Genomic DNA, 24,906 nt, shown 5'->3' with positions numbered 1-24,906 from the left:
CACTTGTTGCGATGAGCACTGGATGTATATGTAAGTGATGACTCACTGGGTTCTACTCCTGAAACCAACACTACACTGGATGTTAACTAACTGGAATTTAAATTAAAAAAAAAAAAAAGAACACACATACAAAAAGAACACTCAAAAAATATTTTTTATTATTTTTTTTAATATATGAAATTTATTGTCAAATTGGTTCCCATACAACACCCAGTGCTCATCCCAAAACGTGCCCTCCTCAATACCCACCACCCACCCTCCCCTCCCTCCCACCCACCCCCCATCAACCCTCAGTTTGTTCTGTTTTTTTTTTTTTTTTTTTTTTTTTTTTTTTTTTTTAATTTTTTTTTTCAACGTTTTTTATTTATTTTTGGGACAGAGAGAGACAGAGCATGAACGGGGGAGGGGCAGAGAGAGAGGGAGACACAGAATCGGAAACAGGCTCCAGGCTCCGAGCCATCGGCCCAGAGCCCGACGCGGGGCTCGAACTCACGGACCGCGAGATCGTGACCTGGCTGAAGTCGGACGCTTAACCGACTGCGCCACCCAGGCGCCCCAGTTTGTTCTGTTTTTAAGAGTCTCTTATGCTTTGGCTCTCTCCCACTCTAACCTCTTTTTTTTTTTTTTGCTTCCCCTCCCCCATGGGTTTCTGTTAAGTTTCTCAGGATCCACATCAGAGTGAAAACATATGGTATCTGTCTTTCTCTGTATGGCTTATTTCACTTAGCATCACACTCTCCAGTTCCATCCACTTTGCTACAAAGGGCCATATTTCGTTCTTTCTCATTGCCATGTAGTACTCCATTGTGTATATAAACCACAATTTCTTTATCCATTCATCAGTTGATGGACATTTAGGCTCTTTCCATAATTTGGCTATTGTTGAGAGTGCTGCTATAAACATTGGGGTACAAGTGCCCCTATGCATCAGTACTCCTGTATCCCTTGGGTAAATTCCTAGCAGTGCTATTGCTGGGTCATAGGGTAGGTCTATTTTTAATTTTCTGAGGAACCTCCACACTGTTTTCCAGAGTGGCTGCACCAGTTTGCATTCCCACCAACAGTGCAAGAGGGTTCCCGTTTCTCTACATCCTCTCCAGCATCTATAGTCTCCTGATTTGTTCATGTTGGCCACTCTGACTGGCGTGAGGTGATATCTGAGTGTGGTTTTGATTTGTATTTCCCTGATAAGGAGCGACGTTGAGCATCTTTTCATGTGCCTGTTGGCCATCTGGATGTCTTCTTTAGCGAAGTGTCTATTCATGTTTTCTGCCCATTTCTTCACTGGGTTATTTGTTTTTCAGGTGTGGAGTTTGGTGAGCTCTTTATAGATTTTGGATACTAGCCCTTTGTCTGATATGTCATTTGCAAATATCTTTTCCCATTCCGTTGGTTGCCTTTTAGTTTTGTTGGTTGTTTCCTTTGCTGTGCAGAAGCTTTTTATCTTCATAGGGTCCCAGTAATTCATTTTTGCTTTTAGTTCCCTTGCCTTTGGGGATGTGTCGAGTAAGAGATTGCTACGGCTGAGGTCAGAGAGGTCTTTTCCTGCTTTCTCCTCTAGGGTTTTGATGGTTTCCTGTCTCACATTCAGGTCCTTTATCCATTTTGAGTTTATTTTTGTGAATGGTGTGAGAAAGTGGTCTAGTTTCAACCTTCTGCATGTTGCTGTCCAGTTCTCCCAGCACCATTTGTTAAAGAGACTGTCTTTTTTCCATTGGATGTTCTTTCCTGCTTTGTCAAAGATGAGTTGGCCATACGTTTGTGGGTCTAGTTCTGGGGTTTCTATTCTATTCCATTGGTCTATGTGTCTGTTTTTGTGCCAATACCATGCTGTCTTGATGATGACAGCTTTGTACTAGAGGCTAAAGTCTGGGATTGTGATGCCTCCTGCTTTGGTCTTCTTCTTCAAAATTACTTTGGCTATCCGGGGCCTTTTGTGGTTCCACATGAATTTTAGTATTGCTTGTTCTAGTTTTGAGAAGAATGCTGGTGCAATTTTGATTGGGATTGCATTGAATGTGTAGATAGCTTTGGGTAGTATTGACATTTTGACAATATTTATTCTTCCAATCCATGAGCAGGGAATGTCTTTCCATTTCTTTATATTTTCTTCAATTACCTTCATAAGCTTTCTATAGTTTTCAGCATACAGATCTGTTACATCTTTGGTTGGGTTTATTCCTAGGTGTTTTATGCTTCTTGGTGCAATTGTGAATGGGATCAGTTTCTTTATTTGTCTTTCTGTTGCTTCATTGTTACTGTATAAGAATGCAACTGATTTCTGTACATTGATTTTGTATCCTGCAACTTTGCTGAATTCATGTATCAGTTCTAGCAGACTTTTGGTGGAGTCTATCAGATTTTCCATGTATAGTATCATGTCATCCGCAAAAAGTGAAAGCTTGACTTCATCTTTGCCAATTTTGATGCCTTTGATTTCCTTTTGTTGTCTGATTGCTGATGCTAGAACTTCCAACACTATGTTAAACAACAGCGGTGAGAGTGGGCATCCCTGTCGTGTTCCTGATCTCAGGGAAAAAGCTCTCAGTTTTCCCCATTGAGGATGATGTTAGCTGTGGGCTTTTCATAAATGGCTTTTATGATCTTTAAGTATGTTCCTTCTATCCCGACTTTCTCCAGGTTTTTATTAAGAAAGCGTGCTGAGTTTTGTCAAAGGCCTTTTCTGCATCAATTGACAGGATCGTATGGTTCTTATCTTTTCTTTTATTAATGTGATGTATCACGTTGATTGATTTGCGAATGTTGAACCAGCCCTGCATCTCAGGAATGAATCCCACTTGATCATGGTGAATAATTCTTTTTATATGCTGTTGAATTCGATTTGCTAGTATCTTATTGAGAATTTTTGCATCCATATTCATCAGGGATATTGGCCTGTAGTTCTCTTTTTTTACTGGGTCTCTGTCTGGTTTAGGAATCAAAGTAATACTGGCTTCATAGAATGAGTCTGGAAGTTTTCCTTCCCTTTCTATTTCTTGGAATAGCTTGAGAAGGATAGGTATTATCTCTGCTTTAAACGTCTGGTAGAACTCCCCTGGGAAGCCATCTGGTCCTGGACTCTTATTTGTTGGGAGATTTTTGATAACCAATTCAAGTTCTTCGCTGATTATGGGTCTGTTCAAGCTTTCTATTTCCTCCTGATTGTGTTTTGGAAGAGTGTGGGTGTTTAGGAATTTGTCCATTTCTTCCAGGTTGTCCAATTTGTTGGCATATAATTTTTCATAGTATTCCCTGATAATTGTTTGTATCTCTGCGGGATTGGTTGTAATAATTCCATTTTCATTCATGATTTTATCTATTTGGGTCATCTCCCTTTTCTTTTTGAGAAGCCTGGCTAGAGGTTTGTCAATTTTGCTTATTTTTTCAAAAAACCAACTCTTGTTTTCGTTGATCTGCTCTACAGTTTTTTTAGATTCTATATTGTTTATTTCTGCTCTGATCTTTATGATTTCTCTTCTTCTGCTGGGTTTAGGCTGCCTTTGCTGTTCTGCGTCTATTTCCTTTAGGTGTGCTGTTAGATTTTGTATTTGGGATTTTTCTTGTTTCTTGAGATAGGCCTGGATTGCAATGTATTTTCCTCTCAGGACTGCTTTCGCTGCATCCCAAAGCGTTTGGATTGTTGTATTTTCATTTTTGTTTGTTTCCATATATTTTTAATTTCTTCTCTAATTGCCTGGTTGACCCACTCATTCTTTAGTAGGGTGTTCTTTAACCTGCATGCTTTTGGAGGTTTTCCAGACTTTTTCCTGTGGTTGATTTTAAGCTTCGTAGCATTGTGGTCTGAAAGTATGCATGGTATAATTTCAATTCTTGTAAACTTAATGAAGGGCTGTTTTGTGACCCAGTATATGATCTATCTTGGAGAATGTTCCATGTGCACTCGAGACACATACAAAAAAGAACACACAAAAAATATTTTTTAAAAAAAGTTGTACACGGAGAACTTTTTGCTTTTGAAGGTTGCAGTTTTTCTTCTGCCAAAGAGCTGTTTTTACAGATATCCTTTATTATTGCATCTGCGTCATTTATTCTCTTCTTTAGTAACACCACTATGTCTTTTCTGTGTCTGTTTTCTGTTCTCTGAAAATGTCTTTCTGGTGTCTGAGCACACGAACTCATGAGCACACATGAGCGGGTAGGGACAGAGGACCTAGAGTCCCCTGCAGGTTAGTTGTCCCCAAGTTTCTGCCTGTTGCTTATTCACATTCCAGACTCCAGTGTCCACGTTAATACTACTGTTGCATTTGGGTTTCCTTACAATCTCCCTTTTCCTCACCCAGCGAAGTTTTTTTCCATTTGTTATTTTTTTTTAATGTTTATTCATTTCTGAGAGACAGAGCACAAGAAAGAGTGGGGCAGAGAAAGAGAGAGACAGAGAGACAGAATCCAAAGCAGGCTCCAGGCTCTGAGCTGTCAGCACAGAGCCTGACACAGGGCTCCAACTCACAAACCATGAGATCACGACCTGGGCAGAAGTCAGACACTTAACTGACTGAGCCACCCAGGCGTCCCTTGCCATTTGCTTCTTGACCCACAATTTGAAAAATTCTGTTCTCAGTAATCTTTCACTTCCTTTATTCTTCCGTGTTTTCTTGAATTTTGTTCCCAAGAAAATACATGCAATCTAGAATTCGTTTCCATTTCCCGTTGTTTAGGTTAACATGCCAGTAACAGGAGAAAAAAAGAAATCAAACTGGCTTAAACAGTATATTAACATGTCAGCTCACAGAACTGGAAGTCCAGAGTTTAGGGCAGGTCCCAGGGTTGGTTGAAGTATCATTAAGGACCCAAATTCTGGTAAGCTCTTCACTTTACCAGCCCATGTTGGCATTGCCTTCTGCTTGGTTCTCCTCATGGGTACAGGATTGCTTTAGCAGCTCCAAGCGTCAAACCCACAAATGGTGTAATGCCCAATGGGAGAGAGAGGCCCCTGGAACAGCCTTCTTAGAGGTAGAGAAATCTTTCCCAGAAACCCCCTCCTATCTCACTAAAAACTTTTGAAATATTGGCAAAGAAGATAAGAGCTCCTGATTGGCTTAAGGAAATCCCAATTTGACCCTATATCTAGGAATAGGGTCATCTACCTGAGTCACGAGGAAAATGTGTGGGCACCTAAACTAATTTGAGGGCTCTGCCAGAAAGGATAAAAGTAGGGGATGATGGTTGGGTAAAAAGTCAACACTGGCTGCTTTTTTACTTTTGAAAATTATATTTTTCTCTGCCTTCAGAGTATCATTTTCCTTGTTTTTAATATGGTAGATTTTTCTAAGACCATGTTGTTTTGTTTCTGTTTACTTACTATAAAAAAGGAGGAGAAAATTTCTCCAGGACTGGTGTTTGCTGTGAACAGAGCAGGAAGATTCTCACTGTTGTCCTTACTGCCCAACTGGCAGGAACCCTTTTCTTGTGGCTTAAGCAGAAGGAGGAAGGGATGTTGACAGCCCCCATCCCTCTGCAGAGTGTCTGATACCATCCCTCCATCTGATCTGAGTGCTATGGAGGGAAGAATTTATGTTCTGCCCACAAAGAGGAGGATTGATCTCTTTATCAGAGGGAGTAAGTCAATCCAGAAGTCACCTTCCCCATGACTACTCTGGTCCCCCCCCCCCTTTTTTTTTCCTAATACTGAATCTGCTTCCTAGGGTATAAAGGTCTTTGTCTACCTTCTTTTGCCTTTGCCATGTCAGAAACCCCAGTGAAAGCAATTGAGGGGGAGAAAGGGCTTGGAAATACCCAGCCTCCCATATTTGGTCGCTTAATCTTTGATTATCAGAGCCCAGAGAAGGAAATAAGAAGGTGAAGCATTTTTTTTTTCTATCCTTCAGGCTAGTGTTACTTGAAGTAACAAAGAATCTCAGTGTCAGTTGCCAGTTATACAATGCCCATTTCAGCTCTGTAAAGTGTGGCGCAGCAGGGTGGCATTGTACTTACTACTAGTGTTACAAGTTCAACCCTACGCCATTTGGCCAGACTTCAGAAGGAGAAGAAAACATAGACAATATTTGTGGCCTTGAATTAGAGATTTCTTGCACAAGACAAAATAACCAACCATAAAGGAAGATAATTGATAAATTCAACCTGATCAAAATTAAAACTTCTGCTTTTCAAAAGATACTATTAAGAAAATAAAAGGGTAAGCCTCAGACTGGGAGTAAGTATTTCCAAAACATACATATGGTAAAAGGCTTATATCCAGATTACAAGTCAATAATAAGATAACCCTCTAAAAAATGGGCCGAATATTTGAATAGACACCTCACCCAGAGAAGGAAAACAAATGTCATATAGGTACATAAGAATATACAAATTAAAATTACAGTGAGATCCTACTGTACAACCACTAGAATGACTAAAATTAATAAAACTTACCTAAAATTAATAGAACCGTGAAACAAGAACTGGCGAGGATGTGTGCCAATAGGAACAAACTAGCTATAAGCAACAACATGGAAGAACCTCAAAAGCATCGTGCTAAGTGAAAACATAGGAGCACCTGGGTGGCTCACTGGGTTGGGCATCCAACTTCCGCTCAGGTCATGATCTCACAGTTCATGAGTTCGAGCCCCACGTTGGGCTCTGTACTGACAGCTCAGAGCCTGGAGCCTGTCTTTGGATTCTGTGTCTCCCTCTCTCTCTCTGCTCCTCCCTTGCTAGTGTTCTCTCTCTCTCTCTGTCTCTCTCTCTCTCAAAAGTAAATAAACATTTTTGTAAAAACCCAGCCACAAAACACTGTATGCAGTATGATTGCATATATATGACATTCCAGAGAAAGCAACTACTGCAACAGAAAGCAGGGTAATGGTTGCCATATGCCAGGGCCAGGAAGTATTGGGTACTGAATGCAAAGAAAAAGAGAGAGAGAAGGTTATTTCACCTGCCGTTACATTGAGAGACAGTATATCCCGAGTGGATATGAGATGGGGGGGGGGGGGGGGTGTGTGAATCTACTGTGTCTCAAGAAGTGCAAGTCAGTACACTTATACTAGCTGAAGTCCAGAATTTGGAAATGTGGAACACAATTTTCTTACAACATGGCTCACTACTACTTCATCTATGCTTCACCAAAGAAATTGCAATCCTTTTCAACCCGAGAGGGAAAATTGCCCTATGTTGAATCAGGTGAAAGGTGATTTTATACAATTTTAGAGATTTTTTAAAAAACTGTGACAAAATGAAGTCTCCATCTTCATACACATATGTAGTGTGATACTGACATAATTAATGGGTATTCCTCCCAAATTCCGTTGCTAGGTTAGTTCACCGACTTACGTTTTAATGCTATTATAAGTTTATTTTCTTGAGGCTTTACTGATATTTGGTAGCAATGGTGGGGATCAGGCAGCGCCTGCTAGCAGCCAGGGGTCACCTTGAGACGTCTTCCAATGGATCCCATTTAAGGTTACAACGACCTTCTTCCATGATGATATTGGTCATCGCCATCTCTGATGCCAATTACAAATAAAGATCTTAGTAATCTGTCTGAAGTCCCATAGCTAGAAAGTTGTGAGGTTCGTATTTGAAGCCAGATTTTGTCTTCAGGTTCTGTACTCTGACCCTGACACCTGCTGTTGCCACAGCACCCCCGCTGTGTTTGTTCTAATCATGTCTCCACTCTGAGCAGGTGAGCCAGCCTCATCCCCACCTCAAACCTTCTCTCCGGTCCCAGACTCTCCCCTCTCAGCAAGCAGTCTCCAGATACTTACCCATCCACTCTTTGTGCTCTCCTGCCTTAAAGGGTACACAGATTGAGAGGAATTATTTTAGATGAAATAAGAAAAAGAAACTATAGGAATTTGGTTGGCTAGTTAAGAAATTGTGTCTTGACTCTGTGGAGGCTTTTGCTCAGAAGAATGACTTGATCAAAGCTGTGTAAAAAGAACTGTGAAGGCAGAAAGACCCCTGGGGAACCTGATGGAATAGTCTTGTCATGGGGACTCAAACTAGGACAGTAACAGCAGGAATAGAGTAAAATATTTAGATGGCCATGGAGTGTGTCCTGAAGGAAAGAAGAGAGAAGCCCTAAAAGACTCCCCAGATGCTCTCGCCAGTCTGTGATTCTCATGTGCCAAACACATCTTGTACAACATTAGAACAGCAATGGTTTCTTCCCTGCTCACCCGAAACCAGGCACCTGCAGGCATTATTTCATCGAATCCTCACAACACCTGTCTTCCCTGTATTGTAGATGAAGATACTGAGCTCTGAAACTGTAGTCGCTTGGCCAAGATCATCGAGCCCATAACTGGGTGATTAAAAATATGAACCCCATTCTCTCTGATTCTGGGACCCAGACTCACAGCATTTCTCAGGGTCCTGCTCTTCTCATGGGACACGGTCAGGCCATTTCTTAAAAAGTTATATAAATGTTGTAGTGAGCATTAAAAGTAAATGGGCATGTTGCATCCATGGGCTAGAGCTGTCTTACACTAGATGAGTTGTCTCTGAAGTTCACTATAACTCTAAATCAGCTCTCTTTAGAACTTGACTGGGCTCTGGGTAAGCCTGTACACCTGCATTGCCCACTAATCACCTATGCTGTTGAGCCCTGGAAATATGGCTAGTCTGAACTGAAATAAGACTACACTGAAGCGGGGCACCTGGGTGGCTCCGTCAGTTAAGTGTCCAACTTTGGCTCAGGTCATGATCTCATGGTTCATGAATTTGAGCCCCACATCAGGCTATGTGCTGACAGCTCAGAGCCTGGAGCCTGCTTTGGATTCTGTGCCTCCTTCTCTCTCTGCTTCTTCCCCACTCTCACTCTGTGTCTCTCTCAAAAATAAATAAACATTGAAAGAAATTTTAAGCTTACACTGAAGCAAGTGAAAAATTTTGTACATTGGATTTCAAAGCCCTAGTACAAATAAAGAGTGTAAAATATATCATTAATGATTTTATACTGACTGTTGAAATATTATTTTGTGAATTGAGTCAAATAAAATTTATTTTTTAAAATAATTTAACTTAATTCACTTTGCCGTATTTAATGTTGCTACAAGAAAACTTTAAATTACTTATGTGGCTTGCATTACATTTCCTTGGACCTCTTTGCCCTATCATGTAACTCAAGTATTCTCCATTTCTGTTATTCTTTTTCTCTAGATCTGTGCTGCCCAATATAGTAGCCACAAGCCACCATGTGGATATTTAAACTGAAATTAATTAAAATTAAACAGAACTTAAACTTCAGTTCCTCGGTCACATTAGCCGCATTTCACATGCTCACGAGCCACACGTGGTTAGTGACTGCCATATTGCACAGCACAGATATAGACCATTTCCATCATCATGGGAGGTTCTATCAGAGCCGATATAGGCTGTACATACTTATAGCAAAAAACCACAGAGGTGGGGTGTGAATGCCTGTAGCTTGAAAAACATTTCTGGAGTGCCCAGCTCCACAGCACATCCCCCTCCCATCTCCCAGGCACCTGTCCCTTCCCACCTTTGTTAGACTTGTTTATACACACCTTATCTCTTTTTCTTTCTTGCAAGGGCTGTGGCATGCTTATCTCCCTCTGAACATACTTTCCTCCACCCTCCTGTATGTATGTGGTATCTAACACCAAGCTTTATACAATATAGGTACTCAGTAAATATTTGTTAACCAGTCGGAGTGGCAATTCCTACCAAGTAATTGGAAATATGTGTCTGGAGCTACAGGGAGATCTATAAGGGGGATAAAAAAATAGAAAAGTCAAGGCCAGAAGGAAGGAGAACCAGTAGAGGGACAGAGGAAATAGAGGGACTGTGGTGACCCAGGATCTCCTATGCATCACCCAAAAGCCCCTGACAGGCAACCACAGAAGTTGTTGCAGGGGAACTCACAGGCTTAGGCAACAGCTATAGAAAAAGTGCAAAAGAAATCCAAAATATTATCATGTGATAAATAAACATGCAAAACCCATTAAGGAGAATTCAAAATCGCATGAAAATCAAGGGTCTGGTGAGGAGAAAAATGAGCAGCGTTCTCTCCCAGGGCCAGCTGGTTTGAGTTACATTTTATGAGCAGCATGTGAATTCCAGTGCCCTTGTTGAATTAGCCGCGGAATTGCACGTTAGTTTTAAGGCTCCCACTCGAATAGGAACATCATAACGCTTTTTAATTGGGGCTGATAAAAACGTAGCATTACTTGTAGGTTCCTGAGAGAAGTGAGTTGTGAAATTGGGTTTTCATTAAACCTAATGATGGAAAATTAAGTATAGTGCGTCTGGTGAAATGGGCTGTGATAAAAGGCATCACTTTTGCATTATCGGAGGTTAATAAGGAAATAGGTGAGGTAAGATACATTGGAGAAGGGAGTCCAACTAGTTGAATTAATAAACCTTGAAAGCCCCTTGGTTCTGAGCCTTTACAGCATCATTAGCACCAGCGTTGACATTATTATGAATGTTACAGCAATACAAAGTTGTTAAATTTCAAATGCATTTACTTTCCATTCCAGTGTTGGTTTTGCTGACACCAAGTTTACAATCTGTCTAGCACTGTGTTTAGGGAAAATATCCATATTGGCTTGGGGAACATTTGGCATCTCACAAAATTTGCCAGGTGCCCATTCCTAAGAAGCCTGTCTCTGCCAGGCAGTCCGTCTTCCAGGCAGTCCATGCCCCAGGTCCTTTGAAAGACCATGGATCTCTGAAGACACCTGTCCCCATGTGTGATGGCGGTTTAGGTGGGAGACACTCACAGGGCTCCAGGCACTGACTCTGGCCCATGCTCTCCTGGGCATCATGAAGTGCAGCATCCAGAGAAGTAAACAGAAATGCCCCTTCTCCATTCCAAACCCCACCATAGGGTCACAGGAGTGATACTCGCCAGAAGGGTGCCTCCTATCTGTGATAGCTGGGGCACCGGCAAGAACTAGTGTGTCCTTAAAGAAAGGAATTCTTAAAACTCTTCAACAGCTTCCCTCTGGCTTGGAGATTCTCACATGTTCACAGCCTTCTTGACCTGCCTCACACCATCTCTGAGAGCTTTACCCCCATCACGTGCCCACCCATCTCCTCCGCTCCTTCTCGGCCTCCTTCTCTTCCCTCAGTGTGGTTCCCTTCCCCGGCTTCTGTCCTTGTGCTTCAGGTGGTTCTTCCTGTCTGTCTGCCATACTGGACTGTCAAGTCTGGAGGGTGCGGTCTGTGTTGTGTGCATTGCCAGTGCCTACCACAGTCCCTGGCACATTGACAGTGAATTCTCAGTAAATTGGCCTCCTGATCACAAGGGTGTGCTGGAGAGTGAAAGCAGCCCCCACATTTGCAAAGCTCTCCATTTAATCAATGCCATTGAAGATGTACTACATGTTACCTACAGTCCCAGGAGGGAAAGGAAGCAGGATTTTTCTTCTGTGCAGTCCAGAAAGCTGTGCTAACATCTCACGTAGGCCCTTCTTCCTTGTACATAAGCCTGTACGCTCTAGGTCTTTTTGTTGGCAATCCTTCCTTACTAGGAACAGTTTAGCTCTTGCTGTCACATAGGAGATTCCACTTCCACATACAGAAGCAATGTCTGAGGGATTATTATTACATGAGCGACAAACAAGCTAACAGGGAACACGGATTTTGAAAAGACAAGTTGCAGAAAGTCAGGAATATACACTGAAGCCTCCCTGGGAGTGACTGTGGCATAGGCTTAATGGGGTCTGTGTGGGTACCTTAATGTGCCTGAAAACACCAGGATCATCATCTATGGCAGTTCTGATCTCATACATGCCACAACTGGAGGCTCTGGGGCATAGACAGTCCATGACTTTGGGAGGAGGTTGAGGAAACCAAGCCTAGATGGTTGTGAACTGGCCCTGAAAGATCAACAATGTATGCTTGGCAGGGAGTCCGTAGGGCAAGCATGTGGCTGTCCTGGCCAGAGGGGAACAGAGGAATTCAAATCTCCCCTCAGCATGCATCAATTTCCTGGGGGGGGGGGGGGTGGCGGTGAGCCAGCAGAGGGCAGTTAGCGTGACTCAGTGGGTATAGAGATTATTATCAAGGAGAGTACAGACCTTATATCAAGGAGAGATTCGATAAAGGAGATGGGGCATAGGACCCAGGCCTGGGAGAAGTAGCTGGCAGGACTGAAGGAAGAGGTTCAGCGACACTCCTGGATCAAGAGTGTGAACTGGTGGGGAAACTAGATAGTAGACAGAAGCCAAGCACGTTGCAGAGCCCAGAGCTGGAGAGAGCAGCTGAAGGGGTCAGAGTCCAAGACTGGCTTCAGTTCCTCCCAAGGATGTAGGCAGACGGAGCAGGAGCAGACACATGGCTCTGGTCTCCAGAGACCTGGGCTCTCCTCACTTGCAAGCAGGCACCAGAGATGATTTCCAGGCATCCTATTTCCTAAACTGCTGTCTGGCTTCTCACTGGCTCTGAGATCGGCCCTAATTGGCCAAGACCACCCTCTCAAGCATGGAGGAAGGACTGAGACAGGCAGAGGATGGCAGCCAACCTGGAACTTGGCCACTGCTCCATCGATAAGCACCCTTGAAATAGAAACAAACCCAGGGTTATTGTGTTCATTGGTTCGTTTGTTGTTTTAATTTTTAAATCTGCCACCACAGCCATGCGAGGGAAGCAGTGTCCTCAGCTTCCTGATCACTTGAGTCTTGAGTTAGTTCCCCTGCCCTGGGGGGTGGTGGAGAGGACAGAGGACAGAACTCTCATGGGTGATATGTGCTTTGCCCCCTTCTCTTTGAAGCAGATGGCAGCCGTGGGGAGCTGTCCCAGCCCACCCTCACGATCCAGACTCACCCCTACCGGGCCTGCGACCCTGTGGAGATGAGCTATCCCCGGGACCAGTTCCAGCCTGCCATCCGGGTGGCGGACCTCCTGCAGCACATCACCCAGATGAAGAGAGGCCAGGGCTATGGGTTCAAGGAGGAATATGAGGTAAGAGACCACCCTGTGGAGAAACTTCCTGATGGGCACAGAGGCTTCATGGGTGCTGAATCCTTGCGACTCAAAGGATGGTCCCCAGGCCAGCAACAACAGCATCGCTTGGGAGTGTGTTGGAAAGGCACCATCCCAGTCCCCATTCAGACCTACTGAATCAGTTTCGCTTCCTGCCTTCCTTCAATAGGAAGATGGAAAGGATCAAGTCCCATATCCCACCTGTTGTAAAAAAAAAAAAAAAAAAAGCCAGCCAGTCTCCCCTGCCAGTGATTTCCGGGAGACTTGCTTGCTCGTAGTCCCCTCTGGGCCCATTACCTTGCTTCTGCTGTGTTCTCAACACCCACCGCCTGAGTCACTTTCACCTCTGGTATCTCCTTCTCTCTCTTTGTACCTTCTCCTCACCCTGGCTTTGGACATCCCTTCTCTCCCTCCCCAAGGCAACTCCAGTGCAGAGGACTTGTGAGTAGTGGCTGTTACTGAGGTTTGGGGGAATAACAGAAGGATTGCAGCAAAGTACAGGAAGTGCCCGAATAAAAGTCCTTCTGAGGTTCCGGTCTCCTGACAGGTCTCTGTCCACTCTGTCCCCAAAGTTCTTTGTAGTATCCTCAAATTTTTCCTTTTTTTTTTTTCAATTTTTCCCAGCATCCAGGAAAAGAATTCCCACGCTCCCCCCACACTCATTTGTTTATGCAAAACAGTTTAGCTTTCTCCGTCTCCCTTCTTTTGCTTCAGACCTTGCCCCTCAGGCCTCACCTTTTACAAAGAAGAAAATAAAATAGAAGGAAAAATTCATTAAGATATTTTCCTGAACTAAAGAGCACCACCTCACTCCCCAGGAAGAATTTTGCAAGCCTCCTTGTGCAGCCAGCTTTCAAAACAACATTTCTTTCTTTACTTTTCCTTTCCTCTCTCTCTCTCTCTCTCCCCCTCTCCTCCTTCCTTCCCAGAATATCTTTCGAGCATCTACTGTGTGCCAGGCTCTGAGTTATGTGTACTAGTTTTTGTAGGTTTTTTTTTTTTCACATGCACCATGTTCCCCAAATATGCTAGGGTCGGTAACACTGTATGCAGTGCAAACGCATTGACTAAGACTCTACATATTTGGAATTCTTGATAGTGCAGACTAAGTTTATCTCTCAGACTATATTCTGAGAAAGAGCTTACAAAGCAGTATTTCAGAAGCTATGTGAGCTCATGAAATTGTGCTAAACTTGGGGGGAGGGGCGGGCTGCTGAGTCCAGACAGCCAGATTCCAGTACAATAAACTGTGTGATATTAACATACCATTTTGCTACCTGAGTTTTAAATTCTTTATTAGTTGAATGGAGAGTTTGGATAAGGTGATGTCTAAGGACCTCTCTGGTCCTAAAATTTTACGAGAGTATAAAACACGGTGGCAAGGGGCATGTTTGACACATTTATGAGAACAAAAACGTTTATGTCCATGGATGTGAGTAATTACCAGCTCAGGAGAACTTGTGCTTAATTTCAAATATGATCCCAGTAAAATAGCATTTTTTCATATCCTCAATCCACAAATTTGGGGAGGAAATCGGGGTAATATTTGGAGGAAATGGTCTCATCACTGCTCATCCCTGGGCCTTACTTCCTAGGAGGTTTGTTGAATGGTCCCAGTCCCTGAAAGTGTGGAGGCGTACATGGGTATGTGCTTATACACACCTGTGTACATATCTTTGGTGAGTGAATGACAGGAGATAGTGTGCTGTTGGTAAAGGCATATTCAATGTCATGATGGTTTATAAGTCATTAGTCATACTATTTCATTTAAGGTTCCAATAGCATGAAGGGAGACTGGGGACTTATCAGAAAGGGGAAGAAATAGTGAAAGACTGAGAAACACTGTTCTAAGAAACTGAGGTCTAAAATTTGAAAACAAAAAAACAAATACATTTGACTACTTTAGTGCATTTCCTTCCAGGGTAATATCTTTTTGGAAGGTACATCCCTGTGTGGTATGATTTGGATTGATTTTTTTTTAATTTATTTTTCTGCCTTTTTACATTTCCCAAACTTTCTGGAGTGGAAATGATGTGTTTTTATAATATAACAATACATTTTGCTCCACCATTTAGACCCCAAACAGAAATATCACTTAGTGGACTAGTCCTGCCTTCACTTCGTTCAAATTATATTAACCAGTTAACTTGAATGTTTAGCTTCCAGTTAACACATTTTCTGATTAGCAGGAGGTTAAGTGGGAAGCAGCCTTATTTAATGGGACTCTTCCCACAATCTGCCAGTCCCCTTTCCTAGACATTAGGTGGATATGGCTTTGATCATCAAAGCACCCATGATGTCTGGAATCTACATAGTGGACCTACGAGCCACAGGTTTGCTTGAAGACCATGCCCTGTTGTAATCACAAGGATCCTGAGCCTCCACTCCTACTCTCAAACCAACATGTTTTGTGCTCTTTCTTGCCTATGACTCCTGCTCAGCCTTTTTCATACAAATGGGTGGGTTTGACAAGTTGACATATAAGGGACCTCTCAGCTATAGCAAACTGTGTCTTCTAAAATTCAGTTCAGCTGTACAGTCACATAAATTTGTTCAATAAATATTCACTGAGTATTTACCATTCCCAAGGAGCGTTCTACATATTTGGATACAGAATTGAACAAATTGGACAAAGATTCATTCCCTCATGAAACTTGTGTTCTAGCAAGAGAAACAAGAAATCAATTACAGACTTAAAAACAAGTTATTTTATTAAAAGCCTTGGAGAAGACATTTACTGCTCTTCAATCTAGACCTGAGCTAATGTTGGAACAGATGAAGTGTGTGTACCTTTGACACTTCAGTAATATTCTCTAGTTTTTCAACAAGAGGACAGAGAAATGTCTTACAAATGCATATTGATGTGAAAGGCTAGTTTCACCTTTCTTGATGCCTCACAAATAAGGGGAAATGGCTTGTGAATAGTGTAACTATAAAACAAAAATAATTATAATTGAGAATTCAGACAAAAAAGACAAGTCATTTCACAACAATTCACTTAATATGTTAGTAAATAATATGTTCAACAGTGAAACATACTATTTGCTGTGCTACACACTATCCCAAATCTTAGTGACGTGAAACAACCAATTTACTGTGCTCATTGATTCTGTGGGTCAGAAATTTGGACATAGCACAACAGAGTCTGCCTCTGCTCCTTGATGTGTGGAAACCTTGACGTGGAAGCCTCTAAGGCTGGGGCTGTAATCATCAGAAAGTGTCTTCACTTTCATATCTAGTGATTGCTGCAGGCTGTCCCCTGGGGTCTCAGCTAGGATTGTCATCTGGAACACCTACACACGGCCTCTTCAGGTGGCCTGGACTTCCTCACAGCACGGGAGCCTGACGATGCTGGACTTCATGCATAGTAGCTCATAGGTCCAAAGGTGAACCTCTTAGCTAACAGTAGAAAGTACATCATCCTTTGTGACCTAGACTCGGGCATCACACAGCATCGCTACTACCTCATTGTATTGGTTATAAGTAAGTAATAACTGCCTATATTCTAGGGAAGGGGAATTAAACTCCCTCTCTTGATAGATGGAGGGGCAATTGCAAGATTCTACAAGAGAATGCAGAACAGGAAATACTGGACAATACAATCTTTGGATGATACACACTGCCACAAGTACCATGGAAAAAGAAAGGATAGAGCAAGGCAGGGAGATAGTATATTCCAGGGACGTAGAGTAAACAGGGTTCCAGTATTAAATAGGGTAGAAAGGTAGTCCTTAATTAAACGAAAAGTTTTGAGCAGATACATCTAGAGGCAGAAAGGTCCAGATCAAGGGAGTACGAGGAGGCCAAGGGTGGTATGAGTAGAGTGAACAAGGAGTAAAAGTAATAAAAGACGACATTGGAGAAATAAAGGGGGAATCTGACCATGTGGTGCCTCATAAGCCATTTTAAGGACTTTGGCTTTTACTCTGTATGAAATGGAAAGCCACTGCAGAGGTTTGAGAAAACAAATAACTATTTCACATTACTTTGAAATGCTCATTCCAGCTACTGTGTTGAGAAGAGACACAAGTAGGCAAGAGTCAAAGCAGGGAGACCAGTTAAGAAGCCATGGCAGTAACCCAGGCAAGAGGCAATGGTGACACCACCAAGGCGTGGCAGTGGAGGTGGTGAGAAATGGTTGGATTCTGAACATAGCTTCCAGACAGAACCAACAGGGTTTCCTAATGCATTAGCATGGTGTGTGAAAGAGAGAGAGAGGATTCAAGGGTGACTCCGGGGCTATTACTTAAACCACTGGGAGGATGGAGTTGCCACTACCAGATATAGGGAAGCTGCAGGGAGAACAGACTTGGGGCCAATGGAACAATCGGGAGTTCAATTTTGAACTGAGTTTGAGGTGTCCATTAGACATGTTAGTGAAGATGGAAAGTAGGTAATTGGACATACGAGTCTGGAATTTGGGAAAGAAGCCTGAGCTAAGGAGAAAACTTTGGGAGTTACTGTCATATAGATGATATTAAAGCCACAAGCCCTTGCTTCGAGGTCACGAAGCAAGTGAGCATTGATTGACAGAGATGATAACCAAGGATGAGCCTTGTGGAATGTCAATTTAAAGATGTTTGAGGACTCTCCATAGGCCAGATGTTGTACTAGGCTCTAGGAACTGAGAGGAGACAGAGCCCTTGCCTTCTGGGAGAACTTAGAGCCTATTCTTAGACACAGACATATGAACTGATCACTTCAGTATCTTGAGAAAATGTCACAATAGAGTGCTGTGGGAACCCTTGTGGGTGGTGTGCATGAAACCTAGCCTGGGGATGGATGGCCGTTGGCTTTCTGGAACACATAAAGCCTAAACCAAAGCTTGAGAAATACGAATCACCAAATTCGAAAGCAGGGAAGGCTGTTCTGGGCAGAGGGACTAGAAGAGTCTGTGGCATGGAGGTATGCATAGCAGGTTGAATTATGAGAACCAGAAGCAGTTTGGTACAAAAACTATGTTTGGCATACAAAGCATGGAGGGAGATAGGGCTGGAACTATCAGTAGGAGTGGGCTGGGGTGGTGAAGCAAGGGGATATTTTTCAGGCTAAGTAAGGAGTTTGGATTCAATTCTAGAGGTCATGCAGAGCCATGGAACGGAGCAGCATTTTTTAAAGTTGAATTCACATTCTAGATGTAACTGTCTGGCATTGATCAGAGCAGGGAGACCAGAGGCAGGTAGGTGGCTGGGACAGTAATTGAAGGAAAAGATGGAATTGCTCAAACCAGGAGACTGGGCCCAGAGCCCAGACAAGCCCACACATGTTCTCTCCTGTAGAGACATAGAATCAGTTCGTGCTCTTTGGCATGTAAACGTGAGTCTCTCAATATGTATTTTAAGTTCAATGACTTGAAGTCATATATGAGTCGTTCTGAGTTAATAGTCAAAATGCCTGGATTCAAGTCCTATCTCTTTAATTAAGTATCTGGGTGACCTTGGGCAGGTCATTCTCCTGTTCTGGGCCTCCATTTCCATATTTATGCAATAAAGGAAAAAAGGGGTTGGTCAGAGTGATCCAAACAATGCTTATGTCCCGCATATTTTGTGAGCCTAAGGAGGAACTGATTGTCCCGGACTGATAGTCCAGCTAGACCCCTTTCTGGGGCTGCCACCCCCATAGTTACATGTCAAGTCCCAGCAACCGTGGTTGACCAGGGGCCCTGGGTTCCTAGGAACTCAAGGAGACCTAAGGCTAATTAACCTCACCTGCCATACAAATAGGAAGTTTGGAGGTTTTCAGTCTTGGCCACACATTAGAATTACCTAAGGAAGTTTTAAAAATGCCAATGCCTAGGCTGTCCTTCAGATTAATTAGAATTCCTAGAGGTGGGATCCAGAGATCTATATTTTCTAAGCTGTCTGGATAACTATAATTACTTTCAAGGTTGAGGGATGCTGGCCTAAGGAGACTCCTTGGAGTCCCCAGAGCATGCCCTGCCTGTGCCCCCAGACCTATCACCTCACTACTCTCCTTGCTGCTGGTCACATCTGATGCCATGGGGCATGTGATAGCCACTCACAGAGGTGATAGAGCACAGCCATGTTTAAACTAAGGGGCTTCTGCTCATGATCTTGGACTGCAGAGTCTTCTTCCCTCTTTCCTGTCCTGTTTTCCCAGCCCAGATTCTCCTACCCTCCCCAGCTACAAAACAAAAGTCTTAGCACACTAACAAATGCTAAGAGATGTTGGCTGGAGAGAAGAGTTGCCTAAAGCCCAGACATCATCGTGGTCAGAAGAGCAGCAGGCTCGAGGAAGATGAGGAACAACAGGAAGGGGTGACTTTGTCATGGGGGGAAGGGAAGCCTATTAATCCCAGTTCAATCCAGCCAGTCTGTCATCGTAATGAATGATGAGCCCAGTAGGGTGACCAGAAGGTTATCTGGTTATTATAGCCCCATGAAGACTACTTAAGGCAACAAGGAACAGCTGTGAGGAATAGGATACAACCTAATGAAGAGCAAACATTTGTTCATTCTCCAGCTCTGGACAGACACGCTGTGTGCATGGCGTCTGTGGGGTGAAGCCAGTGTTGTCATGTGTCTGCTAGTCGTCTGTGGGTGACACTGGCAGGCAGCCTTCGGATGGGGCATAACCATAAAGATGGATGCTTCAGGATGCTCCAGTGCCCTCTTGTCTGCTCGGAGCCACCTGAACAGAGGCAGAATAGACCTTCACAACTTTTCTCTCCTCGGTTGATGAGGTTAGTCACAGAGCATCCCACTGCAGGTGATTCCTGAGAGATCTGGTCTACCTCCTCAATAGTTTATGAGTGAGAAGAGAGATTCTGGGGAGGGGCCTGGGGAGTTAGCAGATGCCCCAGGGCATGAAAGGGAAAACCATGGCTGTTCTCCAACTGTGGGAACTCATAATGACCAAAATAGGAAGACTTGGATTCCACCTGCTCATATCACTCCACTCCTCATGGGTTAAATCAAGGAGAAAACAGGCCATTTCCAGAGCATGGCCCAAAGATACCAGTAACCCATGTGGGTTCAGACTTGAAAGATTTTCTAGCAGGAATAAAACTCATGTAGGAGAGACTATTAATGCAGTGTTTCCCTTTGAGCTTATTTTTATTTTTCTACTTAGAATTCTGTTTGGAACCCAAAAAACAGTATTTTCTGTGTTTGGTATGAGAGCCCTCCCCAACCAAGCAAGCAATTTTCAGGTGGTACCAGAGAAAAATTCTCTTGACTAAGAGTCAAGACCTGGTTTTCAGTCTATTTCTGACATGCTGGGTGGTCTTGGACAAGATTGCTCCCTCCCTGGGTCCCCACTTATCTCCTGTGAGATATTTGGCTGCATGGAGTGGACTCCTGAAGCTTCCAATTCATTTGGCCAGAAACACTTACTGAGTACCTACTTTGTACCTTACCTTACAGTGTTTGGAGACCTAGAGATCATTAGAAAGCTCAGCAAAGGAAATAAGAGACCCTACGTTAAAGGAAGATCGTGGTCTTAGTATTTTAACTCTAGTTAAAATGCTTTGTAGCACCTGGGGAAGGGCAGTCCAGGATGAGTGTGTGGGAGGGTGGTAGTATTGTTTATTTTTGCTTTTCGTCAGTTATTACTGTCAAGATCAATCAGAATCTTTACAAAAGATGAGACACTGCATTGAAGAAGAGTAGAAGAAGGCTGGGTAGAGGAAAAGGATGAGTGGCAGAGGGAATCTTGTGCTCAGGGTCTTGGAAAAAAATCATTGACGTGTTTCAAACCACTTCTTAGAAGGGAAACATAGTTGTTTGCCCATGAAAAAAGAGAAATAAAAATGAAGCCAGGTGGGGAATTCACACCCTTTGCCTAGTTTTCCTGGACAGAATTAACAAGGCAGTAGTTTAACAGCCCTCCCTCAACTCTGGCTGACTCTGTTTCAGGGAGAGCCGTTGGCCCAGAGACAGCCACGCAGAAGCTCGTGCATGAAGACAGAGACATTATGTGGAGGGGTCCAACAGTCTGTAGCCTAGAATGGGATGCAGGGATCCCCCAGATCATGGTCTCAGAGCTGGGAGGAAAAGAGGGGCCCTAGTGTGAGCTTCTTTGTTAGACTATCGGCCTCATGAAGGCAGGGACCGGGTCTTACTCATCTCTCTTCTCTGAAGCATCTGCAAAATAGTATATAACTACTAAATATTAACTTAATGGAATTACAGAGTGCTGGCAGAAATATTTGTAATTAAGAATAGTTCCATCCAGGGCAGTGGGCAGGGGCTGGGAAGCAGTATTGCTTAAAGAAAGATACCAACGTAGAAAGACTCGCACATCTCTCGCTGTCTCTATAGGTACACTGAGTATCTGCCTTAAAATCTAAGTTGACTCTTCCCCAGGAATGTGTTGTTTCTGTTTACTTTACTGCTGAAGACAGTGGCTCTCAAACTGTGATGGGTGTCAGAATCACCTGGAGAGTTAGTAAAGAACATTAGGACACAATGATAGGACATAGGTCCCATCATTGACACGGGACAGGACCCAGCCCTCTGCATTTAACCAAATTCTGTAAGGAGATTTGAATCACTACCAGTTTGAGAAACACTGCCCTAAAATTTGTTTTTGAAAGAGACCTTGTAGCTTTTCAGGGGACTTTTTAAATGGTGCTTTGTGACTCTGCACACGGACACACGTGTACTCAGCTATTCTACCTTGATCAAAGCTCCTGTCACAGACAAATACCCCATCTTGCTGCCATCTGATTTTCTACTCAGCTTCCCCAGCAGAACTCATAAATTACCGTCTATTTAGTGACATGGTCGCAATAATATTTGCTCTCCTGATGCCACTCTGAGTAGATATCATCAGTCATCCTCTCCTGCCTTCTCTATCCACATTTATAATCCCTAAGGCATGTGGTTTTCAGCCCAGGAAGAAGCATTCATTGCGAGCTTAGCCTCTGCCAGGGCCACCACTAATTCATACAGCTCCTTAGAGTGAAATAGCAAAAGGTTCACCTGTCTCAAGATGCCTGTTCATAATATATCCAGAAATTTACATGCCTACCAGATGTATCATGCTTCCTTAGATGTGATGCTCTTGCTTTGTGCACAACCAGTACAGCCATCCACGGCGGCCCTTGCCATCTACCAGCTAACTGTGGACTTCAGTAAGTGTGGGTGTTTACCGAACTCATGGACCTCAGTTGAGATGAGACCTTGGGCTTCCTAAACAGCTCATACAACTCTTTCTCACTTCCTGAATACTCGCTCTTACCTGTTTCTAGGGTGAACGATTTGTCCTGGTTTGTCCAGGATGGCCCAAGGTGTTTTTTAATTTTTTTAAGTTTATTTATTTTGAGACAGAAAGAGAGAGAACACAAATGGGGTAGAGAGAGAGGGAGAGAAAATCCCAAGCAGGCTCCACATTGACAGCCCAGAGCCCAACATGGAGCTCGAACTCACGAACCATGAGATCACGACCTCAGCCGAGATCAAGAATCAGATGCTTAACCGAATGAGCCACCCAGGTGCCCAGGATGGTCCCAGTTTTAAAACAAAAGTCATACATCTTGGGGAGCCCTGTGGTCCAAGGCAAACCAGGATGGATGTTGTAAGGAGCCCCCATGTTTGGTCTTGTGACAGTAAACTGGATGTTTCCGATCAAAGGGAGGCAGGGGGTAAATTCCAGAAGTCAGCCACAGGCACTCAAGAGCACATTCTTGGGCAAGACTGGGATGGAAGAGTCTCCCACACCTACTGTGTGCCAGGCACGGTGTTAGGAGCCCACCAGCTATTTTGGGTAGTTTCTAATCATCACAGAACTCCATGGGGTGTATTTGTTTTTCATTTTTTTTAACTTGCATGCTATAAAATCCATTTTGTGGGGAAGGAGGGAGGTGTACCGCTCTATGAATTTTAACAAATGCACAGAGTCATGTAAACAACAGGATATATGAGAGTTCCATGGTCAAAAAAAAAATAGTCAAATCTTTCCCCCACCCTAACCTGAAGGGTGTTTTTTTTTTTCCGGCTTGTTAGGCTACAAATCATTCTTAGTGGTCACTGTTCTGAGCACTGAGCATAGAAATAGCCACTTCCTCTTTGCCCCAGTGTCACAGGTGCAGCAAAGCAGAGCAGCTGTTCTCACCCACTGAGCCACCCAGCCTGGAGGCCAGGCTCAGAAACATGGCAGAGCTGTGAAGGGTGTACTATTGACTCAACTTTTAGAAAAGTTTATTGAGACTGGAAGTGATGGAATATTCATTCTAGTGTGTCTGCCTTTTGCAAAGCCCTGCCTTTCCCCTGACTCATATGCACAGTGGGTGGGCAAGACATATTCTTGACAAGATAAATGAATGAAAGACCCAGGTAAAATGGTGCATCCTTGGTAAAGACTCTCTGGAGTCTTCCCTCCCCTGAGAGAATGCCGTGGTGGGCAGGGATGCAGGGAAGTCCTGGCCAGCTGGACTGCTCAGGCAGGAAGGAAGCCCTCGGCTGTGCCCCGAGGCATCAGCCAGGAACTGCCTGGTCAGCATTCTCTGGGCCTGGTTTTGCTGTACCCCAGGGCGTATCATATCCAATTATCTCCAGGAATACAGTCAAGCCAAAGGGAGGAAGAGGGGAATCATAAGTGACAGAATCTGCTGAGGATAGTGAGTGAACAGGTAAATGAAATGGACCAGGACACTCTCAGCCTTGAATTGGAGGTGAGTTGCTCTTGGAAGCTCTGTGTTTTGACATCTCACTATCTGGGCATAACTCAAAGAGGCGTAAGTACAACGAAGAGTGTCCAAAGAAGGATAGCAAGCTCTAGAAAGGACCCTCATATCTCAGGAGGGCCAAACCAATAGGTAGAAGGAACCAGCCAGGCATCAGGGGGCAATTCTTAGAGCAGGGACCAGAAGTAGTAAGTGGGGAAACTGAGGTAGGTTGAACAAGCCTATGAACTGATTCAGCACAGCAGAGCCTAAGAAGCCCGTGACCCCTACTGGGGTCTCGATAGGTACGATGAGTGTCTGACTTACTGAGTTCCATGGCTGGGAGCGAGGAGGGATGGGTGGGCAGGTGGGTTGTAGCCACAGGGAGAGTTAGTCTGGAGTAGGCACCAGAAAATAATTTTATCCCAAAGTCTGTGAAGCCCGTGAACAACGATGAAGGGAGGGTTTGAGACACAAGAGCTCTTACCGCTTATCATGCTGCTGGTACTGGCTCAGCCTCCTCACCTTGAAAAATGTCCAAAGCATTTTCATCGACCTAGAAGAAAACATATTCTTGGTGTTGGTCCACTGACTGCCATTCCGAGCTATACCCTCCCCATCCACATTTTGCTTCACTCGCTTGCTCTCATCCTCCAGGCCCCGGAGAATGCCCCTTCAAGTTCTAGAACACACCAAGCTCATTCCATCTCAAGGCCTCTGCATTTGCTCTTCCCTCAGTCCTGGAACATTCTTCCCCCAGCTCTTGCCATGGTTGGCTGCTGCTCATTATTTAGTTTTCAACCCAAGGGTGTCCACAAGAGACAAGTAGGAATACACCTGGAGTTGAACAAGCCAGGTTTAAAACCTGCAGGACATCTCAGGAAGAGGATGTGAGAAAGGCCTCCCAGGCTATGGGCTATGTCGGGTGATTTGGGGCTTTGTTCTGGATTGGACGTTGTTAGGAAGCGGTAAGATTGGGTGCCTTGATAGATCTTAACTCTAAGAAAGGGACGCCAGACAGAAGCCAAAGCTATAAGTGGCAGAGAAGCAGCCATAACTTACATTAGCCAGGATAGGGGGATGTTAGTTGTTTGTTTGTTTGTTTGTTTGTTTATGGTTTGGACAATGTTCATATGTTTCTGTGTTTAGATATGACTACACAGTGGTCATGTTTTTGCCTTGCCCCATCCTGGTCTCAGAGAAGCCTTGTCTGGTGTTGCAATTTTGCGAAATTGTTTATGTACAACAGTTACACACCAAGGTCCAGCTTTGAGTGCCAGGCCAGCTGCTGGAAGTCATGGGCTGTTTCTTTCCTTCTCAAATGTCTCTGTTTTGAAAGGTCCTGCACAATCCACTCAATCTGAATG

General features: G+C 43.8%; 1 protein-coding gene and 1 non-coding gene across 17 annotated transcripts in view; one reads left to right on the top strand and one right to left on the bottom strand.

The window, feature by feature from the left end:
- PTPRT (protein tyrosine phosphatase receptor type T) overlaps positions 1-24,906 on the top strand; it is a 1,082,577-nt gene that overhangs the window by 967,863 nt on the left and 89,808 nt on the right. For 12 of the 16 annotated variants that reach the window (XM_058685649.1, XM_058685643.1, XM_058685646.1 and 9 more), the window contains one exon: positions 12,701-12,891. In XM_058685649.1, the coding sequence (XP_058541632.1) occupies positions 12,701-12,891 (191 nt within the window). The remainder of the gene's footprint in view (positions 1-12,700; positions 12,892-24,906) is intronic. The other 4 variants (XM_058685647.1, XM_058685642.1, XM_058685645.1 and 1 more) reach the window with 1 other exon arrangement.
- On the bottom strand, positions 22,872-23,002 carry LOC131486456 (small nucleolar RNA SNORA43). Its single transcript, XR_009249357.1, has one exon. It is a non-coding gene; the product is annotated as a small nucleolar RNA SNORA43 (small nucleolar RNA).

Source organism: Neofelis nebulosa, chromosome 9 (assembly GCF_028018385.1).
Source record: "Neofelis nebulosa isolate mNeoNeb1 chromosome 9, mNeoNeb1.pri, whole genome shotgun sequence".
Lineage (NCBI taxonomy): Eukaryota > Metazoa > Chordata > Mammalia > Carnivora > Felidae > Neofelis > Neofelis nebulosa.
Note: the sequence above shows the minus strand (reverse complement) of the source record. Positions and strands in the feature narration are given on the sequence as shown.